Here is an 18,949-nt window from a genome sequence, read left to right on the forward strand (position 1 = left end):
GTGAGCCTCCCTTTGCACCATGTTGGTTTTGTTTATGCTCTTTACTCAAGAATAACTAACTCATGTCAGCATTTAAAACTCACTTTGTCGTTAGAAACTAAAACATTTACTGTCGTAAAATGTTAGTGTTTCCCACACAATCATTTACACCACAACAAAAATATTTTCCGATACTTGTTTGTTCTCGCTTATAAACATGTTGTTATGCACCTTGTCTGCCAAACAATAAGAAGACCTAGCAGGAGGGTTCGATGTTGCCAACATGGAAACATTATCGGCATGAGTTATAAGTTCCTCTAGAAACTTGCAACCAGCGACTAAGCTAGTGAAGATAACCATATATTGTCCCACAAGTGATTGCTGACAAACGATATTATTGTAACCATTATTTTAGATAGATAGTACTTAATTGATTCCTTCAGGAGAGTTCCCTCAGGAAAATAAATTTTGAGACCAAATTAATGTAATGTACATGTAACGTATTCATCATAATAATCTAAGCAGGCCTTTCAAACGCAATACACTTTTATTTTTCATTAGTATTTTTTACCATTGTAGTTGGACGGTCAACAACATTTAATTACCCTAAATAATTAAAACTTTAAAAAAAATTAAACCGACTCTCAATTTCTGTTAGCAAAAATGTAATTTCAATAAATGTCAAACATGCTGAAGGGCAATTTTTTATCCAGTTGGAAAAAATGGGTCGGGTGGTCTTTTTTTTGCCTTCACTCTACAACAAATTCTGCATGCTGGCTCGTTCCATCCCTGTAGATGGGCTCATCTTGATCATTCAGTATGAAACTGAAATATGTTTAAAGGGACAAACAAAGAAAACAGGCACACACGTATGTGGCAATTTATCGATGCCGGCAAAGTTATCAAGTTCATTTTCATTTATTGTTGGACAAAGGATGTACTGTGTTGCTCATCTCAACGAGAAGCGCGTACTGCTCTTGGCCCTTCCTTCGTCTAAAAGCACTCAAAGGTGGCATTGTCGTGTTGGTGGAAAAAGCTACACAATCAGAAAGTTAGTTTGGAGTTCTAAACATATTTGTTTTGATTTTCATGTTTTCACTCACTTTTTGGGAATGCGTTATTATGTCACCTCTGCCACGAATAGATTGTAGTGTTGTGGGAAACACTGCATCTGTATATTTCTCATACAGTTACACTTCCAGCCAGTTCTATAAACAATTATTGGACTAATCTTTTTTGGGTTCTGTGTTTGCAGTCCAATGGTCACATCAATGTGGGTGGAGGTGACCACTACCAGGAGAGGCTTACTCGGCTAGAGGGTGATAAAGAGTCCCTGGTGCTTCAGGTCTGATCTAAGCCCACAAAGGCCACACATACACACATCTTTTTTAAAAGTATTCTAGGAACTAATATCTTGTTTGCATGTAGGTCAGTGTGCTGACAGACCAGGTGGAGGCTCAAGGAGAGAAGATTCGGGACCTTGACGTGTGTTTGGATGAGCACAGGGAAAAGCTAAATGCCACTGAAGAGATGCTGCAACAGGTTGCCTTTATGCTCTGTTATTTTTCTATTGTTTTTTGTTTTTTTTTGCACTTTCTCCTTTCAGCTTTCATTTGGTCTCTGATGCTTGTTACAAATTCTGGCATTGTGTTTTTTCTAATACCTTGTAGGAGCTTCTGTGCCGGACAGCCCTCGAGACTCAGAAGCTCGAGCTCATATCAGAACTGTCCAACTTAAAGTTGAAGCAGAATTCCTTGGAGAAAGAGCGATTGGACTTTGATGAAAGATTTCGGGACAGTGAGGTATGCGGGCTTGTGCTGTAGACAGGAGAAGTCTTTGTTTTTTTCTTTGCGTTTTTCTCTTGCAACTCCTCCATTCCGACCCCCAAAACACACACACAACCACACTTACCACACACCAAATAGACGAGGATTCATGTTGTCAACTGGGGGGGGAAAGGAACAGATTTTTCAAAGCAGCTGCATGCTTACCTTGGGGAAATGCCAACATTCCCTAATCAAGGAATGTGGTGGGCTTGATTTCAGTGTTGTTAATAAAAGTAGTACCGGTACTGTTATGTATTAATTTATTTTGAACATTCATACAGGCCAGGATTGTGTCTGCATGCATACAGTTACATTATGGTACATCACATTCCAGTGACGTGCAGTCACTAGAGGCAGGTGAGGCGGGGCCTCACCTGCCATCATGGAAAGAAAAAAAATGTAAAAAGAAAAAAAAAAATTAAATTGTTATATGTATCCAGTGATTATACTATAAAGTTATTTTCCATTTAACTTCACCAGTTTTAGATTATTTTTATTCAAAATCGCTGAATTTTTTACATTTGCCGTTCAAATACTGAGAAGAGACGGTGCGGTGAACAGCAGCCAGTTGAGGCACGTCACTCAGTGCCGCAACATGGATTGCGCAATGACTCGGCTAACTGCTGGCCTGCTGTGCAGTGAGACTGTATTGCTATATGAACTATATTATACATTTCCATAGTTTAGTTAGCTGAGGTATATAATGTATAGTGTATTTTGTCAACAACTGTATGTGTGTAAAGTATTTCTTGTGCTGAACGATCATAAAACGGCTGCAAAAGACGCACTGGCTGAGGCTCGCCTCCTGCACCCCCGCCGTAGAATTGTTATATCAACTAAAGCCCACACTTAAACTTTCCACGTGCAAGATTGAATCTATTTTTAAAAATTATTTCATAAGAAGCCAAAAAGTGCAAAAACAATAATGTTGGTGTTGGAGGAGTTGTGAATGACTGCAGGGCCACAACATTAGAGATACACCTGCAGACTGCAGGTGTACCTAATTCACAACTCCTCCAACACGAACATTATTGTTTTGGCACTTTTTGGCTTCTTATTAAATAACTTTTGTAACCTATTTTCATGGGCTTTCCTCTTTGTGATGTTAAGTTCCTGTTATGCGCTGTTATACAGTATATGCCTTGAGCTCTTATTTTGAAGGCGCTAAGAGCGGAAATGATGTCACGTTGCGGAGGTTTTTGAAAGAAGGTAAATAAAGTGGTCCTCGTGTAAACTGGAGCCTCCGTGTTTGTTATTTTGTAGTTTCATACAGTATAGGCGACATTTATAAACCCTCGGTTACACTTTTTTTTAAATAGATTCAATCTTGCACGTGGAAAGTTTAAGTGAGGGCTTTAGTTGCGGCGCATGGACTTAATTTCTAAGTAAAGGTAAGACCATAATAACGTTTTTTTTATTAAATGTGCTTTTTTGTGTGCTACAGTTTGTATGTGTAAAGTTAAAGTTAAGTTAAAGTACCAATGATTGTCACACACACACACTAGGTGTAATGAAATTTGTCCTCTGCATTTGACCCATCCCCTTGATCACCCCCTGGGAGGTGAGGGGAGCAGTGGGCAGCAGCGGCGCCGCGCCTGGGAATCATTTTTGGTGATTTAACCCCCAATTCCAACCCTTGATGCTGAGTGCCAAGCAGGGAAGAATGCTGGTATGAGCTTTTAAACATAACCCGTTAACTGCTGCCAATCAAATTGTGAATAAGATACTCTTTAGGGTTCATATGTTTGTAAATCTGACTGTGATGAAGTCAGTGCCTCACCAGCCATCAACCTCACCACACGTCACTGTCACATTCTCTTATCGGAATTAAATTACTGTTATTGTCAATTTAGTGTACTGGCTCCTTGTCGAAATGTTAATGTTTGAATTTTGTCCTAGATGAATGTTGAAGAATACATAACGTTTTGACACACGGCACACTAGTGCTGTTGTCGTCTCCGCCCTAGTGAAACAAATTGTTAGAGCCTTACTTTCTTTTCACAGAACTCACATTTTCCATCACATTGCATTGTCCCTGCCCCTACCACTTGTCAACCATCTGTACACAACTATGGTTATCCCAGATGTCACAGGGTGCATTGTTTTTATAGAACTTGCTAATTGGGGGCTGTTGGAGCTGTTTACCTTTGGAAAAAAATACTTTTACAAGAGTTTCCTTTTCTTTCAGGATTTGATTCTCGAAATTAATGAACTGCGGTACAGATTGACCGAGCACGAGAGTGAAAAGCAACAATATGAAAAGAAACTTAAAACCGCAAAGGTAAGTTATTGCACACAATGCTTTAAATACAAACCATTCTTGTCTAACCGTTTGCTTTATATTACTTGGTTTGTACTTTCTTCTTTTTTCCCCTTTACTGTCATGGTCCAAATAAAACCTAATTTAAAACAAGCACACATCTTCAGCCTTCCATACTACATCACTTCAACATATAATAACCTTAAAATTGTCACTCATTTCATGTACCGTAGAGATTAGCATATATCTATGAACGTTCTCATTCATTCAGGTCATTGTAATCACAGGGCTTTTAATCGACCGCAACTGGACTGTTCGATTTGTCCTCAAAGACGTTTCGCCTCTCATCCGAGTAGGCTTCATCAGTTCATGGTCATAGACTTAGATTGGTCAGATCAAATCAAGATTGGCATACAGTTTTACGTTACCTCTATACTAGATATAATGGCAAAAAACCGCAAATTATAGATGCAGCCGTAAAAAGCCCTAAAATGTCTATTTTTGATACTCTAAATTCGACTATGTACTCTTACAGTTCTTAAACATATTTAGAATTCAGTTTTGCATATTTAAAGGTGACTTGTCCAGGGGGTACCCCGCCTTCCACCCGAATGCAGCTGGGATAGGCACCAGCGACCCCCCCGAGACCCTGAAAGGGACAAGCGGTAGAAAATGGATTGATGGATGGATATTTAAAGGTGCTGTTTGCAACTTCCTCACAGTAACATATTTCAAAGCAAAACATTTAACAAGTACACCAGCTTATGTTACTGTTAGTGGTTTAACAGAACACATTTGTTTTACAATTGCCTATATTTTTTACAATTACAAAGTTTATGTGATACAACTTTTTTACCGGCCCAAATAAAATGATTGGTGTTCACGGTGGTCACTCACCCTGCTTCGTCAACACGTGCACGCAGGGAGCGCGTGCGCACATACAAAAACAGTCCAAGAGAAGCAACGAACAAGTTGCAGTCATGTTGTTGTTATGTTATTTGTTACAGTCTAACGCTAGCAATCCATCCATCCATCCATTCATTTTCTACCGCTAGTCAATCCAAATTGCTATTTTTAGCTAACAACACCTAAAGCTAATGCGCGTGCATGTGTTCAGTAGGTACGTCATTACGTACGAAAGGTTGTGAGAGAGTGGGATTTACTGTGTAAAATTCATTGGAAAATTGGCGTCGTCTAGGCATCTGTGTAAATATTGCAAAGAGCCCCTTTCAGGAGACAATTACAGGCATACAGTACACAGTATTCTACCAACAAAACTTGTTAAAGCATTTTTCTGCTAGAAAATGTTTGTGAGTCAGCACCTTCTGCTGGATTTACAGCTGCAGCCCTTTCCCTTGTAGATAGCATTCTCTATTTAAGTTACCATTCAAAATACAATTTATAGAACAAAAAATTAATTTAGCAAATGCCAAACTGCGAATAAGCGGGGATCTTCTGTTTTATGGTATGTGAACAACTTTTCAAATCATGATACCACAACATGTGGGGGCTCTTAGTTATTTATGTTTAAGGTTCTGAACTGACTAAAGTTTATTTTACAAGCTCCAAATTGTCTTGTATTTTTATCGGGCTATAATTAAGCACCTTATTGAGCCCATTTCTTGTACAAAGCAAGTAGCTTCTACAAACCCACTAACCTGCGATGTCCACGACTTATTTTGAGATGCTTGGTATAAAGTTTATTGAGTTGGGATGGCTATTCAAGCACATTTTTTTGATAATTGTCTCAGATACCGAGACAAAGGTTTTGTCTTCATGCATTTGATTTTTTTTTTTTACTGTCCAGCCTTTGGTTTGCAGAGTTAATTCCATAATTAATTTGTCTTCATGCATTTGATTTTTTTTTTTTTACTGTCCAGCCTTTGGTTTGCAGAGTTAATTCCAAGCCGACTGTACCAAGAGTGTGCACAATCCATCTCTTTTTTTTTTTAAATGCCTTGTTCTACAGAACCCAATTACAAGTGTAAAGACATAACAGGAGAAATCACCAATACTATATAGATAAATTAAAAAGTGAAAAAAAAATTGTAATGGGGTCAATTTAGCCACAGGCTAAATTTTTTTTCACTTTTTAATTTATCTATATGATGAAAAGTTTAATTTAATTTTAATATGTTTTGGACTAAAACCAATTCATCTGAAATAAATTGTTCCATCTTTGCAACAGTAACAGTTACAACTATTCTGGTGAAGCTTTTAAAAAAACAAGGTGTTGGCGCGCATGTGAGAAATTGTATCCTTTCAAGCTTGCGGTAAGTTCAGTGGTCACTAATGTTTAGGGTCAGACCTTCTTTCAAACCAAACTCGTCCAAACATGCCTTTATGGACCTTGCTTTGTGCACTGGTGCACAATTTTATGGGAACATACTCGCCTCCCTAAACTGTTCCCACAAAGGTGAAAACATAGAATTGCCTAAAATCTCGAGTGAGAAATAAACATACAATTAGGATTTAAGTAGTTTGAAGTGCCCCAACCTTGAGTAATGATTAGAGCTTCAGTACTATTGTCTTTATGGTGTATCTCTTTCACTTCTTCTCTCTTTCACATTTTTTCTCCTTGTCTTGGTTTTCTTTCTCTACCGTTAGTCTTTAATGGCCAAGCTTTCTAGCCAGAAAATCAAACTGGGCCAGATGCAGTATGAGAAACAGAGGAAGGAGCACAAACTTCTGGCTCTGAAGGTTGGCGTTTCTCAGATCACTGTTGTGTCTGCTGTATCATTATAGGTCTGGCCTCTCCCTTCCTACGGCTCCTCCTCTGTTTTATTTTTAAGGATGTCAAACAGTTTCAGTGGCCTTGCAAACCTACTTTGGGCTTTAACCCTTTAGACCCAACATTTACAGAATGTATATCATTAATTCAGACTTAATTTTAACATACCTTCCTTGAATTTGTTTTTATGTCTGAGTCCTGCACTGATCCTCCTATATTTGCTTTTATAATGTGTCCTGAATGAGTTGGTTGTTCCTTAATGAAGCTTACTCTGTGCTTACAGTACCACTCACCTCACACCTTTGCAGTAGGTGTGGCCTGCTTGCCTGCGCATCACATCTGCATCTGTGAACCTTTGTGTTGTGCTTTTTGTAATGAGACGTTGGGCTTGGTATAAATGTGTAGAATGACCTCAACACCTATTCTCTGTTTGATAGGAGGAGATTGGCATGCTGAGGAGACAACTGGAGGGCAAAGACGGAGAGATGGACAGACCTCAAGAGGAAACGGGCTTCAAAACCATAGCCTTAAGCAGTGCAGATCCTTCAGAGAGAGGTGAGAAATGGTTCAGCCTGATTGAACAGGAGCATACATGACGTGTGAACTCACATGTTAACAATATAGTTGAATCACCAAGACAGTGGGGTACTTTTTAATCAAAGTCCCGATTGACGGCAGATTCTGTTTTTTCCCCCATTTTTTTCCCTCTTTATTCTCTCATCCAGATGAAACCCTTAAAAAGAGGCTGAAAGAAAAACGTAAGAGGGTCTATGCTTCCATTTATAATTGCACCCATCTCATCTTCTACTTGCATGAACGAGCATGAGCCATGTGAACTCTGCTTGTCCATTTTTGTCCATCCGAGTGCTAATATTTGCCCTAAGAGCACCACAACTCTGACAAATTGTGTCATTTTCATGCAGCTTCTAAAGATCTAAACCAAACCAAACCAACATCATCCTCAAGGCAGTAGCCGTGTGTTTTAACATGTAAGCTGGTACAGCAACAAGGAGTGTTTTGTTTTGTGATTTTGACAAGAATGAGGAATGAAATGTGTTTGTAACCTTTCAAGCTGTTCACTCATCCCTCTGCCTCAATTCCTGCAGCCCTCATGAACCCGCCACCCCAAACCTATCTAAAACACTCCCTGTTCACACCAGCGACAAATGTGTGTCCTGCTAACCAATGTCGTTATGTGCAGTGACCTGTGAGACACTGTTTGTAATGTGTCCATATTTGTGCGTTCCAATCTCTTTTGTGCATTTAAAATGCTGTTTCACTCTAGTCTGTTACAAATACATATTTAAAGAGTGTCTGGTTTAAGCTACTGTGCACTTTCTCACTTGAACTTTATCGTATAATTCAGCAGCAGGTTGACTTATCAAACGTTCAATACTGTGTCTCCCATAAACAGTTCCCTCTGCAACCTGTGTTATCTAGGAACATTTATATTGCAATCCTAGATATAGTAATAGTCATCAAAGCGGTGGCACTTGCAACTTTCTTTGGGTCCACTCCATGGTGACTTATTTTACAGCCATAATCAATATAAAAAGCACAGACTCTCTGCAAGCCAATTCGTCCAACACTACGCAGTGTACTTGAACGCCTCATCATTGCAGGGTGCACAGTGCTTAACAGAAGGAAGAAAATAGACATCAGTTGTTTGTTTTTCGTGCATTCTATGAACAAATAACCCCCACCACTTACACACACACACACACACACACACACACACACACACACACACACACACACACACAATAAAGATGATTAAAGGATTTCCTGGCTGGAATCTGTCCATAGCATCCGAACTCTTAAAGAACCGCTATCCGTTCTTCACATAGACAGTCACCAACCCGTGGAATATTTTGTTTGGGTTCTCATCCATGGAATGATGTAGTGGCAAAAGGACGAATTTGTTTGCCGCAATGTTTGACTGCACAATAACCGAGACATTTCTGACATTATACTTCCCCGAAAACCCAAATACTGATGTTGCACTTTATGTGCTCTTGGGGTTGTCTGTACTGAACTTCAGCAATGATTCAACTTAAAATGAAATATTCAAATATTTGTTGGTATCTTCTAAAGATGTAGGATGTAATTATATTCCATTTGTAGGTCGTAAAATACATCACATTTATTACCCGGGCGGCGTGGTTCGGTTGGTAGAGTGACTGTGCCAGCATTTTGAGGGTTTCAGGTTCGATCCCCGCTTCTGCCATCCTAGTCACTGCCGTTGTGTCCTTGGGCAAGATACTTTACCCACCTGCCACCCACACTGGTTTAAATGTAACTTAGATAATGGGTTTCACTATGGGGTTTCGCTTTGAGTCACTAGAGAAACGCGCTATATAAATATAATTACCATTAACGTACTCGGTCGTTACTATTTTTAACATTATTTCATTATTAAGATGCATCAGTGCTGGAAAAAAACTATTTGGTATTCGTTGGAAACCTTTAAAAAATAATTAGTGCTGTCAAATGTTTAAAAAAAAAAAATCAGATTAATAACTATTTTCTTTTGGAATTTAGATTAATCATGATTCATCACAAGTTATTACTTGGGTGTATAATTTAAATTAACTTAAAAATAAGAGGCCAATATTTGGACACAAATGCAATTTTATTGTCAGAATGGCACACACAAATAGTTTTTCTTATGTTTTACTTGAATGCACTTCCATTTATTTGCTCAAAATTTGGTAATAGTTTTATCTAAATTCCAGTTAGGGTGTATTTTGAAGGGAAATTTGCCAGAAAGCACAATAGTTAGTCTCCTACTCACCTGATCACTGACCGTATAACAACCTGCGCCACTTTTCAGGTAACCATCCGCTGTTAGGGTAAAGGAGCATGTATGGTTTAAATACATTTTGTGATTAATCTGCATACATACATGATTAATGCGATAATTGTTTGTGATTAATCACATGAGTTAACACGTTAATTTTGACAACCCTATTGATAACACAAAATCACTAATGAAGTATGTTTTTTAGCAGATCCAATAATTACAGTTTGTGCTCCAACTGACTGCTCATCGAGAAACCGCTGACTTTCACGGGTCTAACAATTGTTGTTGCTCACTAGATGTGGAAGTGCAGAGAATGAAGAAGGCGGTTGAGTCGTTAATGGCATCGAATGAAGAGAAGGTACAGTTGATTATTTGCCTTGAAAGGTCGTATGCGCTCTATTCTTCATGTTAGTTCATCTCTTGTTTGCAGGACCTTAAGATTGAGGAACTGAAGCAATCTTTGTTGAGGTACAAGAAAGTTCAGGACATGGTCATGTCAGTGCAAGGAAAAAAAGGTTAGACATCTTACAGTAGAAAGTAATTCTTACAATGTAAGGTCAGCAAAAATAGAGATAATGGCAATACTTGTGTTCATAAAACTAGAACCCATCTGGGTGCTAGCCTAGTGTACCAAAGACATTCTTTGAGATGAGAGAATCTCATTTGAAAGGACCTTTGTTTAGTTTTTACTCAGTTGGGAAGCTTCTTAAACCATGATTTTATGTTGTTTGTTACTATGTGACCTTTGGACAGTATTACAATTTATATTACATATTATCGAACAAAATACTATTCTGTCACGTGACATGGTGTTTTATTTTTAATTACCTGCAACAGAGAAATCCAAAGATAATGAGCATGTGGAGAGTCATGGCGATGGTTCCTCTTCATGCTTACCTGCCGACCATGTGTTTGTTGACCAAGACGAGCTTAAAGATGCTGCATTGCAAAGGAGGAACCGGGATGAGGTTTGTACAGTACGATGTCAACATCTAAATGTAAAGTAGAATCTAAACTATATTCAGTAATGTGAGCAAGTTTGGACACCCCAAAGGTGTACAGTATGTATTTTCTGTGTAAGCTACTCCTGTACTGCTGCACACAAAAGGGTGAACATTTGGCCAAAAGGCCCAACCCAACCGAATAGAGGTGCACCCTAGTGGGTTGCTCGTGCTATTATTATCTGACAAATACACCACCCGGGCTGTTACTAAACTTATGACTTGTAATTTCTCACACAGCTCAATGCACATTCGTAGTAGCATTGGGGTCTCGTAGAAATTTGGTACACACCTTTAGGGGACTATCAAGCACAAGATCAGCAAAATCGGAGCAGGATTGGTTGAAAAACATGGCCACCATCAAGCAAAACATCTTAACAACTCATTGGCCATAAGTCATTATGTCTTCCAAAGCATTTTGACGACAACTCAAAGGGGGCCCCAAAGATGCCAACATTTATTTCATGACATATTGAATGATTAATCCATCATGTACTAAAATGTCAATGTGAAGAACGAAGGGCACAAGGGACGTCAACTCCCAATAAACTTTAAAACGGTTAGACACAAATGGCTCACATACACACACACAATTCACACATTTCAAATTAGCATTGATGTGTTGACAGCCAATTTAGTAAATCATTTATTCTGTCAGTTATTCTTGTGCAGCTTATGCTGGAGGCTTTGGCGGAAACTTTCATTGACAGTGGACTCTACTGCGTTTCGTTATTTTGTCTGTGGCGTGTAGCTGGAGCTCATAAATAGGCTGAATGATGATGGTACACCCTCGCCCAGCCCTGCTGATACAGAGCAAGTCGCAGAGTCTGCAGAAGCACATGTGGAAAGGTGATTTATTAGAAGATATTGTCCCCAACATAATACAGTAAGTCATGTGCTAAATCCGCACAAGCTGATCCTGATGCTCTTTACAGCAGCCTAGATGCAGCCATGACTGTCTCCCACAACCTTGTAGAAAGGAGCAAGAATGACAAGGCAAGGAACATGTTGATTCAAATTATATTTTGTTTTAATCAGCTCTTTTTAAGTCCCAATCCAACTGTGTTGCGTTATTCCAGAACACAAGTGAGGAGATCATTCAAATGGCTGAGAAGCCACCAGTGAATCCCCCCGCCACCTCGATCGCCACCGCAGGGGATGACAGCTTTGGCTCCAAAAAGGCACGATCATCTTTTGGAAAGGGATTCTTCAAGCTCCGCGGGGTAAAGAAGACTGGAAACTCACAGAATCTTGGTAAGCACGCAGCAAGGTGACTGGCCTTTTCCCCCTTCACGGGGAAATATTTCTATAGCTCCAATCCACACCCAAGTGAAATACCACACAGACCATCATTTGCTGCTCACAAACTGTGGCCCTCATGTTTATACAAAAGTCAGTTTGCATGCTGGTGTATACTAGGGCTTTCAAATGATCATGTTAATTAAGAAAAATTAATTACAGTAAAATTTAGCGTGTTATGTTTTTTACTTGCATTAATCAAAATTGTAATCTCTAAGGTTACTGTCTCTGTATGCCTGCTAGTTGTCTCACCCTTTTCTTGTGCTTGACTGAGATAAAAACACAATCGCCATGCAGCAAAAGAAAAATAGAATATATGTATGTATATATGTATATATATATATATATATATATATATATATATATATATATATATATATATATATATAAAGAGGTCTTGCTCTGTCACAAGACTTTTTAGCGACTATAAAAGTGGCGATAGGATGATTATTATACAAATAGTCTAAAATATTCATAATGAACCTAAAGACAGATCAGAAGTGTGTTTATGGTTTGTAGAAGTTTGAATGTTGTCTTGTTTTTATCGTTAATGTGACAATGCCTTTTTAAAAATGTTTCAAAGAGTAATATGTATCGCTTTATTAGACAAGCTATAGAGAAATGTGTCACTTCTAGATGTGTTTTACATTACACATTAAGCTGACTTTATACTACTATAACACAGTGCTGGACGATATGGACCAAAACTCATATCCTGATATATTTTGGCTGAATACCGATATACAATATATATCGCAGTACTTTTTCTGGAAAGCGTATTTAGACAAAGTCAAACCCAAATATGCGTGTCAAGTTGTGTTATTTAAACAAATACTTAACATGAGTACATTTCTGGAAATTTTTAAGTTTCATGCATAGATAGATGCACAAAAAATATTAAAAAGCCTTGAAAATATTATAAAATTAGTAAAGTATAATCCTCAATCTTCTTTAAAACAAACCTTTAGCTATGCTCAATTCCTCAGCTAATAAGAAAAACACACAATGTAAAACAAAGTCTTTGGTTTAAGAGGACATTTTAAACCTCAGCAGCAACTTGGAAATAATTTACCTGTAACAAAATGTTTTTTTTAGCTCAACATTTCTAGAAAACCCTTAAAATTTAAGGCCAGGAACACCAAGATGCCAACTGCAGGATGCTGTGTGGCAGCTGACAATGTTGCCACTGCAGCTAAACACCCTTTAAGATTGTGTATACATTTCTTGTGGCAGTGCTTCTTGAGCAAAGTAGTTGTGACTAGGAAGCTCATATAATGAGTTACCGTAATTACTTCTGGCAGCTTTTTAAATCTGTTTTTTTTCATATTGTTTAATCTAGAACATATCTATTTACACAAAGTTCATATTTTGGCAGCAATAGGGTGAACCCTCGCCTTCCGCCCGCATGCAGCTGGGATAGGCTCCAGCCACACTCCGTGACCCCGAGAGGGAAAATTCGTAGAAAATGAATGGATGTCTTCTCCATTGTTTTTTAAGTGCATCCTTCTCTCTCGCGTTGTTAATTTGATATAATCACGTAAATTGCAACTCGCCACGCTGCTGTCATAAATGCGTGTTGCCGAGGCTTAGGTCAAAGATCCCATTGCTGGCAATACTCCTGAGGATTTTTGTTTTTATTGAGAGCAAAATCTGGGGGGAAAACGGGATCGGCAAGATGCCGGGAAAGGAGGACAAAATACGTGACTTCCCGGCAAAAAAGGAAAGGTTGCCAGGTATGCTTCACACACTCAACGTACTGGACTTTGTGTCAAGTGAGCGTGGTTTATACCCTGCCTCACTCTTTGCGTGGAGGAGGCGGAACATCACCCTGCGCAGACAGGATGAGCAGAAAGACTTCCGCGTCCACACATCAAGGCTTACATATGTTGGTATGGCATAATTATCCCAAATACAGTACATACCTCTTTCTAAAATATAGCGGTATAATTTGTAATACCGGTATAATGCCCAGCCTTAATAACACATCTGCGTATCAATATAGTGATATATTAAATGTACAATATGTATATATATATATTTTTTTTTTAATCAGAGCACACTTACATAGCGAAAAATGTTGTTTTAATCGCGAGGGCGATTCATAAGTTGCATGCTTGTGTGTCTGCCAGTCCACAAAATGAAACTAAGTACATAGGTTTATGTTCTGTTGTTAAATAAGGTTAAAGACATGGTATAGTGTATACATGTACGTAGTGCTGGGCGATATGACGATACGTATTGTGGGCACGATAGAAAAATGTCTGTCGTGCCATTTGTATTTTTATGGTTTCAAGCGATAGGCTGTGTTTTATCCATAGGCCTTGTGCCATCAGATGATTCATAGTAACAACAACAATAATTGCACACATTCAGTAAGTGTATTTGGTGTCAAACGGGAGAGAAAACAATATTTTCTTACAAAGAAAAGGATGCGTTGACATGTAGGCTCGCATTTTTCTTTCGATTTTGCGACATGACGCCGCATTACGTGCCCTCTTTGTGTCCAGCGTCTCTCGCCGTTGCGGGTTACCTGGGTTACACACATGAGGCAGAGACAGAGTCCCAAGACGAACTCCTACCCAAACTAGGGGGTAGCTCGTCAGTCTGGCTTTATTTTGGTTTCAAAGCGACGGATTCAGAGCAGAAAACGGTCATATGCAAAGTATGCAAGAAAAGTGTTCCGTCGCCCGACGCTAATACAACCAACCTATTCTACCGCCTCAGAAAACACCACAAGAAGGAGTACACTGAGACCCAAAAGACAAGAGTCACACCAATCAATGCTACCAGCGCTAAACCCAATCAACCAAAAATTCAAGACGCTTTGGTACGAAACAAACCCTACAAGAAAGCGTCCCGCATTTACCGACAAATAACAGACGCCGTTGCACGCATCATTGTTAAAAGTATGGTCCCGGTACACTTGATAAACCAAAAGTATTTGTTTAAATTTCATTCTGATCTACTGTTCTGACTGCACTAAAGGCTAACGTTAATGGTTCCAGAGATGTGCACTTTGAGATTTTTTATTGCAATTGTTTACATCTGATATCTAAAGTATTTGTTTATTTTCAGTTATGATCTAGCGTTCTGACTGCACTTCAGAGAAACTTGAATACTTGTAAAACTTTAAAAATGTGTATTAAAAACTTGAAAAATGTGTTTTGTTGCGATTGTTTGCTATACCAAATGTATTTGTTTATTTCACTTTCAAATAAAGTGAGAAAAAAGGTAAGTGGTCATGTATGTTGTTAAATTTTTCATAGAACTGAAAGCGTACCATAGCAATATCGTGGTATATCGTTATCGTGATATAAAATGATCCATATCGTGATATACATTTTTTTCCATATCGCCCAGCACTACATGTACGAGACATTATCACATGTGACTGACAGTCAGGAAAACCAATCAAAGCCACAGCTTAATCCATTTTACAAATTTTAACATGTAATTTTGACAAAGTTTTATTTGTAAAATGTGTTCTCTTAAACATTAATTGATTACATTTAATGGCGCTGTTTTATTTAGTTTTTAATATCTGAAGCAGGGACAATGTTAAAGTTCAACATTCAGTACTAATTGCTCAGAAAAATGGTAACTGTTTTTTATGTTAACTTCAACACTTTATATTACCTTGTGTTTTATTGTAGTAAATAAAACACAGTTTAAATCTGTTAAAAACAATAAATGATTTTATAAAGCCACTTTTTTGTTCAAATACCTATCTTAATAATAATGTAATAAATTCAAATGAAAATATTTCAAGTTGAGGACTTTTCTTAGCATTTTTTATCCATACATCCATTTTCTACCGCTTGTCCCTTTCGGGGTCGCGGGGGGTGCTGGAGCCTATCTCAGGCTGTATTCGGGCGGAAGGCGGTGTACACACTGGACAAGTCGTCACCTCATCGCAGACAACATTCACACTCACATTCATACACTAGGGCCAATTTAGTGTTGCCATTCAACCTATCCCCATGTACATGTCTTTGGAAGTGGGAGGAAGCCGGAGTACCCGGAGGGAACCCATGCAGTCACGGGGAGTATGTAAGAATAAAAAGATTAATTCGATTAATAAATTACAGATCCTAAGGAATTAATCGCTATTTTTTTGTAATCGCTTGACAGCACCAGAATGTACCTTTTTGTCCCCCAGGACAGACCCTCGTCTATTACGTAGTCCCCTTCCAAACTTTTGTTTTTTTCAATCATGAATTCTGATTGTCTTGTTTTTTTTTTTGATGGGTACCTGTGGTGTGTTGTGTGTCCATGTAACACATGAAGACCGCAGCCGGAGTGCGAGCGCACCTATGCTAGGTACAGTATAACCCACGGGTCACTGCAGGAAGGACGGCGGAAAAAAAACAACTCTTCCTTCTTCTGCTCATCCTCCGGCTCACATTGTAGCAGCTGCATTGTTCAATGGCAAAAGCATTGTAGCTAGTCACATGGCTGTGCAACATACAAGCAGTCTGTTGTGTATGTTCATTTTCCTTTGGTCCTGCATGTATATTTTTCTTCTTTCTTCTTTGCTGCAAAACCCCACCCGAGACACAAACATGTATCCAACCGAAATTATACATCATACATCTTGACCCTCCTACAATGAAACCTTTTTAACTCTTTTTCATTAAGGAAAAAAATAAAAATGTTTTTGGCTGCATGCACCAGTCTGCATGCAAAGACCAGCTTTCTAGCCCCATGTCAAACAAGGAGTCATCACATGTCTGTCTGGCTGCTTTCAGGCACTACAAAGGAGCTGTGCTTTTTAATGCTCATCAACCTGTTAACGTTCTGTTTCCATTTGTCTGCACAGCTGAAACTGAGCATCAAGGTACCGACCATCTGGACCTGGCTGGGCTGCCTCAGAGGTCGGCAAACAGCGACAGCACAAACACTCTCTCCACCACCCCAGAGGGAAAGAAAAAGTCCAAAGGAATTAAGAAACTATTTGGCAAGTAAGTGCAAAATGACATAGCTTTAAGTTTTTGGATCAAATATTCCGACAGACACCTTTTAAAATGTTTATTATACTCTTTGATTTAAGGCTTAAAAGAAGCCAGTCTACTACATTTGACCTAGACACCAACCTGCCACCTGGAGATTTTAAGAGGGGTGGTGTACGAGCCACAGCTGGACCCAGACTGGGCTGGTCTCGTGATTTCCAGCAAGTCAACAAGTAGGCATTCATTCAGTAATTACACACCCAGTGGAAGCTTCTTGTTTTGAAAAAGCTGACTTTTCATTTTCTTCTATTTTCTGATTATCTTAGTGACGTGGACGCTCCTTTCGCACGCTGGTCAAAGGATCAAGTGTGCGACTGGTTGCAGGATCAAGGTCTTGGTCTTTATGTGAACATGGCACGCGTGTGGATTTCCTCCGGACAGACACTGCTTCAGGCTTCCCAACAGGACCTGGAAAGGGTGAGATGAATCAGTATAGCAGCTGTCTTCTAGTAAATAGTCAAATCAAAATAAAGAGTCACAAATGATGTCATTGACTAGTTTGCATAATTGACCGTGGACGAATAATAACGGACACAAAATAAGTAAAATGACATCTTGATATACAGTCATAGCTCATAGTAGCTTACTAAATAAACACAGCTGTCATGGTGACTATGATTTTCATCAATAAAATGTCACACACACTTAGGATACATCAATGTGTTATACATTAAAAATGTTAGGATACAGCAATGTGTAATACATTAAAAATGTTAGGATACATCAATGTCTATACAGTAATACACTTTAGATTTATTAATGTCTACAATAATAAATGTTAGGATACATTAAAGTCTTACACGTTAGAAATGTTGGGATACATCAATGTCTTATACATTAAAAATGTAGGATGCATCAATGTCTTCTTATACATTAAAAATGTTAGGATACATCAATGTCTATACAATAATAAATATTAGGATACATAAAAGTCTTGTACGTAAAAAATGTTAGGATACATCAATGTCTTATACATAAAAAAAATTAGGATGCATCAATGTCTTATACATTAAAAATGTTAGGATACATCAATGTCTATACAATAAGAAATGTTTGAATACATTCAAGTTTTATACATAAAAAATGTTAGGATGCATCAATGTCTTATAAATGAAATATTGGTAGGATGCATCAATAAAATCGCACGCATTTTGGAAAAGCCGTTAATGCTTCAAATGTATCTTTCAAAATATTAAGACAATGGGTACAGACAACCCCAATGCAATGACTTGTACACCAATCGAAAGTGGCGATCGTAACAAGCAGAAGCAAAAGTACACTTGCAAAGTAAAAGTGAATTATGGTTATGCAGCGCTTTTTCTCTAGTGACTCAAAGGGCTTTACATAGTGAAACCCATTATCTACATCTTTAAGCTACATTCAAACCAGTGTGGGTGGCACTGGGACCAGGTGGGTAAAGTGTCATGCCCAAGGACACAACAGCTGTGACTAGGATGGAGGAAGCGGGAATCGAACCTGGAAACCTTAAGTTGCTGGCACAGCCGCTCTACCAACCGAGTTCTGAATGCGTAGCAGCAAATCTTTTTGTAGCGGTCCAAATTTATCTGTGGCTGGCCACCACAAAATAAGTAAATGTATTGGAAACAATGTATTTTGCTCCAAAATGTGTCAAATTGCCTTAAACACACTTTGAGATTTGGATTTAGGTGTGTGCTGAGTCACTCCAAAATGTCAATCTTCTTCTTATAAAGCCATTATTTTGTTATTTTTGTTACATCCTGGTGTGGCGTTGTTGACCCCAAGTTGCAGAGTCAGGAGATGCATTGTTCCAGTCCAGAGGATAGGGCTGGCATATTACCGTATTTTTCGGACTATAAGTCGCAGTTTTTTTCATAGTTTGGCCGGGCTCCAGTGCAACTTATATATGTTTTTTTCCTTTTTTATTATGCATTTTCGGCAGGTGTGACTTATTTTTCGGTGCGACTTATACTCCGAAAAATACGGTAAGTATCGTAATTGGCAATCAGGGATAGGTGAGTAAGCCAGCGCCCAGACTGGAGATGAGTGGAATACAGCAAAT

General features: G+C 38.6%; 1 protein-coding gene across 8 annotated transcripts in view; it reads left to right on the plus strand.

Annotated features, from left to right (window-relative positions):
- Positions 1 to 18,949, plus strand: part of ppfibp1b (PPFIA binding protein 1b) — a 45,107-nt gene that overhangs the window by 17,990 nt on the left and 8,168 nt on the right. For 2 of the 8 annotated variants that reach the window (XM_061969907.2, XM_061969902.2), the window contains exons 4-20: positions 1,235 to 1,324; positions 1,408 to 1,521; positions 1,650 to 1,781; positions 3,994 to 4,086; positions 6,673 to 6,765; positions 7,234 to 7,351; positions 7,522 to 7,554; positions 9,896 to 9,957; positions 10,030 to 10,114; positions 10,437 to 10,567; positions 11,352 to 11,449; positions 11,536 to 11,596; positions 11,680 to 11,854; positions 16,187 to 16,219; positions 16,719 to 16,860; positions 16,950 to 17,081; positions 17,175 to 17,325. In XM_061969907.2, coding sequence (XP_061825891.1) covers positions 1,235 to 1,324; positions 1,408 to 1,521; positions 1,650 to 1,781; positions 3,994 to 4,086; positions 6,673 to 6,765; positions 7,234 to 7,351; positions 7,522 to 7,554; positions 9,896 to 9,957; positions 10,030 to 10,114; positions 10,437 to 10,567; positions 11,352 to 11,449; positions 11,536 to 11,596; positions 11,680 to 11,854; positions 16,187 to 16,219; positions 16,719 to 16,860; positions 16,950 to 17,081; positions 17,175 to 17,325 — 1,743 coding nt within the window. The remainder of the gene's footprint in view (positions 1 to 1,234; positions 1,325 to 1,407; positions 1,522 to 1,649; positions 1,782 to 3,993; positions 4,087 to 6,672; positions 6,766 to 7,233; positions 7,352 to 7,521; positions 7,555 to 9,895; positions 9,958 to 10,029; positions 10,115 to 10,436; positions 10,568 to 11,351; positions 11,450 to 11,535; positions 11,597 to 11,679; positions 11,855 to 16,186; positions 16,220 to 16,718; positions 16,861 to 16,949; positions 17,082 to 17,174; positions 17,326 to 18,949) is intronic. The other 6 variants (XM_061969904.2, XM_061969906.2, XM_061969905.2 and 3 more) reach the window with 6 other exon arrangements.

This window comes from Nerophis lumbriciformis, linkage group LG10 (genome assembly GCF_033978685.3).
Source record: "Nerophis lumbriciformis linkage group LG10, RoL_Nlum_v2.1, whole genome shotgun sequence".
Taxonomy (NCBI): domain Eukaryota; kingdom Metazoa; phylum Chordata; class Actinopteri; order Syngnathiformes; family Syngnathidae; genus Nerophis; species Nerophis lumbriciformis.